Source organism: Oncorhynchus gorbuscha, unplaced genomic scaffold, assembly GCF_021184085.1.
Source record: "Oncorhynchus gorbuscha isolate QuinsamMale2020 ecotype Even-year unplaced genomic scaffold, OgorEven_v1.0 Un_scaffold_3113, whole genome shotgun sequence".
Taxonomy (NCBI): domain Eukaryota; kingdom Metazoa; phylum Chordata; class Actinopteri; order Salmoniformes; family Salmonidae; genus Oncorhynchus; species Oncorhynchus gorbuscha.
The window spans coordinates 27,840-40,000 of NW_025747451.1; the positions used below are offsets into that span (position 1 = coordinate 27,840).

Below are 12,161 nucleotides of genomic sequence, written 5' to 3' on the forward strand. Positions count from 1 at the left end.
ACTAGTTCTCCACTATACAGTAGACACTAGTTCTCCACTATACAGTAGACACTAGTTCTCCACTATACAGTAGACACTAGTTCTCCACTATACAGTAGACACTAGTTCTCCACTATAGACACTAGTTCTCCACTATACAGTAGACAAACACTAGTTCTCCACTATACAGTAGACAAACACTAGTTCTCCACTATACACTAGTTCTCCACTATAGACACTAGTTCTCTAGACACTAGTTCTCCACTATACAGTAGACACTAGTTCTCCACTATACAGTAGACACTAGTTCTCCACTATACAGTAGACACTAGTTCTCCACTATACAGTAGACACTAGTTCTCCACTATAGCCACTAGTTAGTTCTCCACTATACAGTAGACACTAGTTCTCCACTATACAGTAGACAAACACTAGTTCTCCACTATACAGTAGACAAACACTAGTTCTCCACTATACAGTAGACACTAGTTCTCCACTATACAGTAGACACTAGTTCTCCACTATACAGTAGACACTAGTTCTCCACTATACAGTAGACACTAGTTCTCCACTATACAGTAGACACTAGTTCTCCACTATAGACACTAGTTCTCCACTATAGACACTAGTTCTCCACTATAGACACTAGTTCTCCACTATAGACACTAGTTCTCCACTATACAGTAGACAAACACTAGTTCTCCACTATACAGTAGACAAACACTAGTTCTCCACTATACAGTAGACAAACACTAGTTCTCCACTATACAGTAGACACTAGTTCTCCACTATACAGTAGACACTAGTTCTCCACTATACAGTAGACACTAGTTCTCCACTATACAGTAGACACTAGTTCTCCACTATAGAGTAGACACTAGTTCTCCACTATACAGTAGACACTAGTTCTCCACTATAGAGTAGACACTAGTTCTCCACTATAGAGTAGACACTAGTTCTCCACTATACAGTAGACACTAGTTCTCCACTATACAGTAGACACTAGTTCTCCACTATACAGTAGACACTAGTTCTCCACTATACAGTAGACACTAGTTCTCCACTATACAGTAGACACTAGTTCTCCACTATACAGTAGACACTAGTTCTCCACTATAGAGTAGACACTAGTTCTCCACTATAGAGTAGACACTAGTTCTCCACTATACAGTAGACACTAGTTCTCCACTATACAGTAGACACTAGTTCTCCACTATACAGTAGACACTAGTTCTCCACTATACAGTAGACACTAGTTCTCCACTATACAGTAGACACTAGTTCTCCACTATACAGTAGACACTAGTTCTCCACTATACAGTAGACACTAGTTCTCCACTATACAGTAGACACTAGTTCTCCACTATACAGTAGACACTAGTTCTCCACTATACAGTAGACACTAGTTCTCCACTATAGACACTAGTTCTCCACTATACAGTAGACAAACACTAGTTCTCCACTATAGACACTAGTTCTCCACTATAGACACTAGTTCTCCACTATAGACACTAGTTCTCCACTATACAGTAGACACTAGTTCTCCACTATAGACACTAGTTCTCCACTATACAGTAGACACTAGTTCTCCACTATACAGTAGACACTAGTTCTCCGCTATACAGTAGCCACTAGTTAGTTCTCCGCTATACAGTAGACACTAGTTCTCCACTATACAGTAGACAAACACTAGTTCTCCACTATACAGTAGACAAACACTAGTTCTCCACTATACAGTAGACACTAGTTCTCCACTATACAGTAGACACTAGTTCTCCACTATACAGTAGACACTAGTTCTCCACTATACAGTAGACACTAGTTCTCCACTATACAGTAGACACTAGTTCTCCACTATACAGTAGACACTAGTTCTCCACTATACAGTAGACACTAGTTCTCCACTATACATTAGACACTAGTTCTCCACTATACAGTAGACACTAGTTCTCCACTATACAGTAGACACTAGTTCTCCACTATACAGTAGACACTAGTTCTCCACTATACAGTAGACACTAGTTCTCCACTATACAGTAGACACTAGTTCTCCACTATACAGTAGACACTAGTTCTCCACTATACAGTAGACACTAGTTCTCCACTATACAGTAGACACTAGTTCTCCACTATACAGTAGACACTAGTTCTCCACTATAGACACTAGTTCTCCACTATACAGTAGACAAACACTAGTTCTCCACTATACAGTAGACAAACACTAGTTCTCCACTATAGACACTAGTTCTCCACTATAGACACTAGTTCTCCACTATACAGTAGACACTAGTTCTCCACTATAGACACTAGTTCTCCACTATACAGTAGACACTAGTTCTCCACTATACAGTAGACACTAGTTCTCCGCTATACAGTAGCCACTAGTTAGTTCTCCGCTATACAGTAGACACTAGTTCTCCACTATACAGTAGACAAACACTAGTTCTCCACTATACAGTAGACAAACACTAGTTCTCCACTATACAGTAGACACTAGTTCTCCACTATACAGTAGACACTAGTTCTCCACTATACAGTAGACACTAGTTCTCCACTATAGAGTAGACACTAGTTCTCCACTATAGAGTAGACACTAGTTCTCCACTATAGAGTAGACACTAGTTCTCCACTATAGAGTAGACACTAGTTCTCCACTATAGAGTAGACACTAGTTCTCCACTATAGAGTAGACACTAGTTCTCCACTATAGAGTAGACACTAGTTCTCCACTATAGAGTAGACACTAGTTCTCCACTATAGAGTAGACACTAGTTCTCCACTATAGAGTAGACACTAGTTCTCCACTATAGAGTAGACACTAGTTCTCCACTATAGAGTAGACACTAGTTCTCCACTATAGAGTAGACACTAGTTCTCCGCTATAGAGTAGACACTAGTTCTCCGCTATAGAGTAGACACTAGTTCTCCGCTATACAGTAGACACTAGTTCTCCGCTATACAGTAGACAAACACTAGTTCTCCGCTATACAGTAGACAAACACTAGTTCTCCACTATACAGTAGACAAACACTAGTTCTCCACTATACAGTAGACAAACACTAGTTCTCCACTATAGAGTAGACAAACACTAGTTCTCCACTATAGAGTAGACAAACACTAGTTCTCCACTATACAGTAGACAAACACTAGTTCTCCACTATAGAGTAGACAAACACTAGTTCTCCACTATAGAGTAGACACTAGTTCTCCACTATACAGTAGACAAACACTAGTTCTCCACTATACAGTAGACACTAGTTCTCCACTATACAGTAGACACTAGTTCTCCACTATAGAGTAGACAAACACTAGTTCTCCACTATACAGTAGACACTAGTTCTCCACTATACAGTAGACACTAGTTCTCCACTATAGAGTAGACAGACACTAGTTCTCCACTATAGAGTAGACAAACACTAGTTCTCCACTATAGAGTAGACAAACACTAGTTCTCCACTATACAGTAGACACTAGTTCTCCACTATACAGTAGACACTAGTTCTCCACTATAGAGTAGACAAACACTAGTTCTCCACTATAGAGTAGACAAACACTAGTTCTCCACTATAGAGTAGACAAACACTAGTTCTCCACTATAGAGTAGACAAACACTAGTTCTCCACTATAGAGTAGACAAACACTAGTTCTCCACTATAGAGTAGACACTAGTTCTCCACTATAGAGTAGACACTAGTTCTCCACTATAGAGTAGACACTAGTTCTCCACTATACAGTAGACAAACACTAGTTCTCCACTATACAGTAGACACTAGTTCTCCACTATAGAGTAGACACTAGTTCTCCACTATAGAGTAGACAAACACTAGTTCTCCACTATAGAGTAGACAAACACTAGTTCTCCACTATACAGTAGACACTAGTTCTCCACTATACAGTAGACACTAGTTCTCCACTATACAGTAGACAAACACTAGTTCTCCACTATACAGTAGACACTAGTTCTCCACTATAGAGTAGACACTAGTTCTCCACTATAGAGTAGACACTAGTTCTCCACTATACAGTAGACACTAGTTCTCCACTATAGAGTAGACACTAGTTCTCCACTATAGAGTAGACACTAGTTCTCCACTATAGAGTAGACACTAGTTCTCCACTATAGAGTAGACACTAGTTCTCCACTACAGAGTAGACACTAGTTCTCCACTATACAGTAGACACTAGTTCTCCACTATACAGTAGACACTAGTTCTCCACTATAGAGTAGACACTAGTTCTCCACTATAGAGTAGACACTAGTTCTCCACTATACAGTAGACACTAGTTCTCCACTATAGAGTAGACACTAGTTCTCCACTATACAGTAGACACTAGTTCTCCACTATACAGTAGACACTAGTTCTCCACTATACAGTAGACACTAGTTCTCCACTATAGAGTAGACAAACACTAGTTCTCCAATATAGAGTAGACAAACACTAGTTCTCCACTATAGAGTAGACAAACACTACTTCTCCACTATACAGTAGACACTAGTTCTCCACTATACAGTAGACACTAGTTCTCCACTATACAGTAGACAAACACTAGTTCTCCACTATACAGTAGACACTAGTTCTCCACTATACAGTAGACACTAGTTCTCCACTATAGAGTAGACACTAGTTCTCCACTATAGAGTAGACACTAGTTCTCCACTATAGACACTAGTTCTCCACTATACAGTAGACACTAGTTCTCCACTATAGACACTAGTTCTCCACTATACAGTAGACACTAGTTCTCCACTATACAGTAGACACTAGTTCTCCACTATACAGTAGACACTAGTTCTCCACTATACAGTAGACACTAGTTCTCCACTATACAGTAGACACTAGTTCTCCACTATACAGTAGACACTAGTTCTCCACTATAGAGTAGACACTAGTTCTCCACTATAGAGTAGACACTAGTTCTCCACTATAGAGTAGACACTAGTTCTCCACTATAGAGTAGACACTAGTTCTCCACTATAGAGTAGACACTAGTTCTCCACTATAGAGTAGACACTAGTTCTCCACTATACAGTAGACACTAGTTCTCCACTATACAGTAGACACTAGTTCTCCACTATACAGTAGACACTAGTTCTCCACTATACAGTAGACACTAGTTCTCCACTATAGACACTAGTTCTCCACTATAGACACTAGTTCTCCACTATAGACACTAGTTCTCCACTATAGACACTAGTTCTCCACTATAGACACTAGTTCTCCACTATAGACACTAGTTCTCCACTATAGACACTAGTTCTCCACTATACAGTAGACAAACACTAGTTCTCCACTATACAGTAGACAAACACTAGTTCTCCACTATACAGTAGACACACACTAGTTCTCCACTATACAGTAGACACTAGTTCTCCACTATAGAGTAGACAAACACTAGTTCTCCACTATAGAGTAGACAAACACTAGTTCTCCACTATAGAGTAGACAAACACTAGTTCTCCACTATAGAGTAGACAAACACTAGTTCTCCACTATACAGTAGACACTAGTTCTCCACTATACAGTAGACACTAGTTCTCCACTATACAGTAGACACTAGTTCTCCACTATAGACACTAGTTCTCCACTATACAGTAGACAAACACTAGTTCTCCACTATACAGTAGACAAACACTAGTTCTCCACTATAGACACTAGTTCTCCACTATAGACACTAGTTCTCTACTATACAGTAGACACTAGTTCTCCACTATAGACACTAGTTCTCCACTATACAGTAGACACTAGTTCTCCACTATACAGTAGACACTAGTTCTCCACTATAGACACTAGTTCTCCGCTATACAGTAGACACTAGTTCTCCACTATAGACACTAGTTCTCCACTATACAGTAGACAAACACTAGTTCTCCACTATACAGTAGACAAACACTAGTTCTCCACTATACAGTAGACAGACACTAGTTCTCCACTATAGACACTAGTTCTCCACTATAGACACTAGTTCTCCACTATACAGTAGACACTAGTTCTCCACTATACAGTAGACACTAGTTCTCCACTATACAGTAGACACTAGTTCTCCACTATACAGTAGACACTAGTTCTCCACTATACAGTAGACACTAGTTCTCCACTATAGACACTAGTTCTCCACTATACAGTAGACAAACACTAGTTCTCCACTATACAGTAGACAAACACTAGTTCTCCACTATAGACACTAGTTCTCCACTATAGACACTAGTTCTCCACTATAGACACTAGTTCTCCACTATACAGTAGACACTAGTTCTCCACTATACAGTAGACACTAGTTCTCCACTATAGACACTAGTTCTCCGCTATACAGTAGCCACTAGTTAGTTCTCCGCTATACAGTAGCCACTAGTTAGTTCTCCACTATACAGTAGACACTAGTTCTCCACTATACAGTAGACAAACACTAGTTCTCCACTATACAGTAGACAAACACTAGTTCTCCACTATACAGTAGACAAACACTAGTTCTCCACTATACAGTAGACACTAGTTCTCCACTATACAGTAGACACTAGTTCTCCACTATAGAGTAGACACTAGTTCTCCACTATAGAGTAGACACTAGTTCTCCACTATAGAGTAGACACTAGTTCTCCACTATAGAGTAGACACTAGTTCTCCACTATAGACAGACACTAGTTCTCCACTATAGAGTAGACACTAGTTCTCCACTATAGAGTAGACACTAGTTCTCCACTATAGAGTAGACACTAGTTCTCCGCTATAGAGTAGACACTAGTTCTCCGCTATAGAGTAGACACTAGTTCTCCGCTATAGAGTAGACACTAGTTCTCCGCTATAGAGTAGACACTAGTTCTCCGCTATAGAGTAGACACTAGTTCTCCGCTATAGAGTAGACACTAGTTCTCCGCTATAGAGTAGACAAACACTAGTTCTCCACTATACAGTAGACAAACACTAGTTCTCCACTATACAGTAGACAAACACTAGTTCTCCACTATAGAGTAGACAAACACTAGTTCTCCACTATAGAGTAGACAAACACTAGTTCTCCACTATAGAGTAGACAAACACTAGTTCTCCACTATAGAGTAGACAAACACTAGTTCTCCACTATACAGTAGACACACACTAGTTCTCCACTATAGAGTAGACACTAGTTCTCCACTATAGAGTAGACTCCACTATACAGTAGACACTAGTTCTCCACTATAGAGTAGACACTAGTTCTCCACTATAGAGTAGACAAACACTAGTTCTCCACTATAGAGTAGACAAACACTAGTTCTCCACTATAGAGTAGACAAACACTAGTTCTCCACTATAGAGTAGACAAACACTAGTTCTCCACTATACAGTAGACAAACACTAGTTCTCCACTATACAGTAGACACTAGTTCTCCACTATAGAGTAGACAAACACTAGTTCTCCACTATACAGTAGACAAACACTAGTTCTCCACTATACAGTAGACAAACACTAGTTCTCCACTATACAGTAGACAAACACTAGTTCTCCACTATACAGTAGACACTAGTTCTCCACTATACAGTAGACACTAGTTCTCCACTATACAGTAGACACTAGTTCTCCACTATAGAGTAGACACTAGTTCTCCACTATAGAGTAGACACTAGTTCTCCACTATAGAGTAGACACTAGTTCTCCACTATAGAGTAGACACTAGTTCTCCACTATAGAGTAGACACTAGTTCTCCACTATAGAGTAGACACTAGTTCTCCACTATAGAGTAGACACTAGTTCTCCACTATAGAGTAGACACTAGTTCTCCACTATAGAGTAGACACTAGTTCTCCACTATAGAGTAGACACTAGTTCTCCACTATAGAGTAGACACTAGTTCTCCGCTATAGAGTAGACACTAGTTCTCCGCTATAGAGTAGACACTAGTTCTCCACTATACAGTAGACACTAGTTCTCCACTATACAGTAGACACTAGTTCTCCACTATACAGTAGACACTAGTTCTCCACTATAGAGTAGACACTAGTTCTCCACGATACAGTAGATACTAGTTCTCCACTATAGACACTAGTTCTCCACTATACAGTAGACACTAGTTCTCCACTATACAGTAGACACTAGTTCTCCACTATACAGTAGACACTAGTTCTCCACTATACAGTAGACACTAGTTCTCCACTATACAGTAGACACTAGTTCTCCACTATAGAGTAGACACTAGTTCTCCACTATACAGTAGACACTAGTTCTCCACTATACAGTAGACACTAGTTCTCCACTATACAGTAGACACTAGTTCTCCACTATACAGTAGACACTAGTTCTCCACTATACAGTAGACACTAGTTCTCCACTATACAGTAGACACTAGTTCTCCACTATACAGTAGACACTAGTTCTCCACTATACAGTAGACACTAGTTCTCCACTATACAGTAGACACTAGTTCTCCACTATAGAGTAGACACTAGTTCTCCACTATAGAGTAGACACTAGTTCTCCACTATAGAGTAGACACTAGTTCTCCACTATACAGTAGACACTAGTTCTCCACTATAGAGTAGACAAACACTAGTTCTCCACTATACAGTAGACACTAGTTCTCCACTATAGAGTAGACAAACACTAGTTCTCCACTATAGAGTAGACACTAGTTCTCCACTATAGAGTAGACAAACACTAGTTCTCCACTATACAGTAGACACTAGTTCTCCACTATAGAGTAGACAAACACTAGTTCTCCACTATAGAGTAGACACTAGTTCTCCACTATAGAGTAGACACTAGTTCTCCACTATACAGTAGACACTAGTTCTCCACTATACAGTAGACACTAGTTCTCCACTATACAGTAGACACTAGTTCTCCACTATACAGTAGACACTAGTTCTCCACTATACAGTAGACACTAGTTCTCCACTATACAGTAGACACTAGTTCTCCACTATACAGTAGACACTAGTTCTCCACTATACAGTAGACACTAGTTCTCCACTATACAGTAGACACTAGTTCTCCACTATAGAGTAGACAAACACTAGTTCTCCACTATAGAGTAGACAGACACTAGTTCTCCACTATACAGTAGACACTAGTTCTCCACTATACAGTAGACAAACACTAGTTCTCCACTATACAGTAGACAAACACTAGTTCTCCACTATACAGTAGACACTAGTTCTCCACTATAGAGTAGACACTAGTTCTCCACTATACAGTAGACACTAGTTCTCCACTATACAGTAGACACTAGTTCTCCACTATACAGTAGACAAACACTAGTTCTCCACTATAGAGTAGACAAACACTAGTTCTCCACTATAGAGTAGACACTAGTTCTCCACTATAGAGTAGACAAACACTAGTTCTCCACTATAGAGTAGACACTAGTTCTCCACTATAGAGTAGACACTAGTTCTCCACTATAGAGTAGACACTAGTTCTCCACTATAGAGTAGACACTAGTTCTCCACTATAGAGTAGACAAACACTAGTTCTCCACTATAGAGTAGACACTAGTTCTCCACTATAGAGTAGACACTAGTTCTCCACTATAGAGTAGACACTAGTTCTCCACTATAGAGTAGACACTAGTTCTCCACTATAGAGTAGACACTAGTTCTCCACTATAGAGTAGACACTAGTTCTCCACTATAGAGTAGACACTAGTTCTCCACTATAGAGTAGACACTAGTTCTCCACTATAGAGTAGACACTAGTTCTCCACTATAGAGTAGCCACTAGTTCTCCACTATAGAGTAGCCACTAGTTCTCCACTATACAGTAGCCACTAGTTCTCCACTATAGAGTAGCCACTAGTTCTCCACTATAGAGTAGCCACTAGTTCTCCACTATAGAGTAGCCACTAGTTCTCCACTATAGAGTAGACACTAGTTCTCCACTATACAGTAGACACTAGTTCTCCACTATACAGTAGACACTAGTTCTCCACTATACAGTAGACACTAGTTCTCCACTATACAGTAGACACTAGTTCTCCACTATACAGTAGACACTAGTTCTCCACTATACAGTAGACACTAGTTCTCCACTATACAGTAGACACTAGTTCTCCACTATACAGTAGACACTAGTTCTCCACTATACAGTAGACACTAGTTCTCCACTATACAGTAGACACTAGTTCTCCACTATACAGTAGACACTAGTTCTCCACTATACAGTAGACACTAGTTCTCCACTATACAGTAGACACTAGTTCTCCACTATACAGTAGACACTAGTTCTCCACTATACAGTAGACACTAGTTCTCCACTATACAGTAGACACTAGTTCTCCACTATACAGTAGACACTAGTTCTCCACTATAGAGTAGACACTAGTTCTCCACTATAGAGTAGACACTAGTTCTCCACTATAGAGTAGACACTAGTTCTCCACTATACAGTAGACACTAGTTCTCCACTATACAGTAGACACTAGTTCTCCACTATAGAGTAGACACTAGTTCTCCACTATACAGTAGACACTAGTTCTCCACTATACAGTAGACACTAGTTCTCCACTATACAGTAGACACTAGTTCTCCACTATACAGTAGACACTAGTTCTCCACTATACAGTAGACAAACACTAGTTCTCCACTATAGAGTAGACACTAGTTCTCCACTATACAGTAGACACTAGTTCTCCACTATAGAGTAGACACTAGTTCTCCACTATACAGTAGACACTAGTTCTCCACTATACAGTAGACACTAGTTCTCCACTATACAGTAGACACTAGTTCTCCACTATACAGTAGACACTAGTTCTCCACTATAGAGTAGACAAACACTAGTTCTCCACTATAGAGTAGACAAACACTAGTTCTCCACTATAGAGTAGACAAACACTAGTTCTCCACTATAGAGTAGACAAACACTAGTTCTCCACTATAGAGTAGACACTAGTTCTCCACTATAGAGTAGACAAACACTAGTTCTCCACTATAGAGTAGACACTAGTTCTCCACTATACAGTAGACACCAGTTCTCCACTATACAGTAGACACCAGTTCTCCACTATACAGTAGACACTAGTTCTCCACTATAGACACTAGTTCTCCACTATACAGTAGACACTAGTTCTCCGCTATACAGTAGACACTAGTTCTACTCAACAGTCCAACTTCCTGTCCAACTTCCTGTCCAACACAGAGGAGTCTTGCCTGTATGATCCCGTGTCCCTGTGCGAACACCTCGATGTCGTCGACCTTCAGAGCCGTGTTCTCCAGAGCTCTCCTCACCGCAGAGACCGATGGACGAATACCATTCTGCTTCAGACCTGCAGGGTACACACACACACACACACACACACACACACACACACACATTATAACACACACACACATACATTATAACACACACACACACACACACACACACACACACACACACACACACACACATTAACACACACACACACACACACACATTAACACACACACACACACATTAACACACACATTAACACATTAACACATTAACACACACACACACACATTAACACACACACACACACACACATATTAACACACACATTAAAACACACCCCCACCTGACAACACCAGGGCGATCCCTCCGCAGGCGTTGGGGGGACGACATGGAGGTACCATTCATCAGCTGGGTTCCTCTGAGAGTCCAGTTGGGTACGGAGGCGATGGCCCCCCCGGAGCTGTGATACTGACCCCCAGGGCTCCGTCGGTACTGGGGCCCCGAGACGACCAGGTGTACTGGTTCGGAGGAAGCTTCTCTCTCAGAGAATACTCTGCAACCATCATGTCTGGAGTCACATACGCCCCCACGCCTGGAAGAGGAGACCAACGAGGTAAAACACACACACGCCCCAACGCCTGGAAGAGGAGACCAATGAGGTAAAACACACACACGCCCCCACGCCTGGAAGAGGAGACCAATGAGGTAAAACACACACACGCCCCCACGCCTGGAAGAGGAGACCAATGAGGTAAAACACACACACGCCCCCACGCCTGGAAGAGGAGACCAACGAGGTAAAACACACACACGCCCCCACGCCTGGAAGAGGAGACCAACGAGGTAAAACACACACACGCCCCCCACGCCTGGAAGAGGAGACCAACGAGGTAAAACACACACACACGCCCCCACGCCTGGAAGAGGAGACCAACGAGGTAGAGGTAAAACACACATACGCCCCCACGCCTGGAAAGGAGACCAACGAGGTAGAGGTAAAAACACACACACGCCC

The 12,161-nt window shown here is 41.1% G+C and overlaps 1 protein-coding gene across 1 annotated transcript in view; it reads right to left on the bottom strand.

Annotated features, from left to right (window-relative positions):
• Window positions 1-12,161, bottom strand: part of LOC124027342 (tripeptidyl-peptidase 2-like) — a gene marked incomplete at its 5' end in the record, with an annotated part of 45,078 nt that overhangs the window by 22,476 nt on the left and 10,441 nt on the right. The window contains 4 exon segments of the mRNA XM_046339790.1: window positions 11,101-11,216; window positions 11,490-11,526; window positions 11,528-11,595; window positions 11,598-11,738. Coding sequence (XP_046195746.1) covers window positions 11,101-11,216; window positions 11,490-11,526; window positions 11,528-11,595; window positions 11,598-11,738 — 362 coding nt within the window.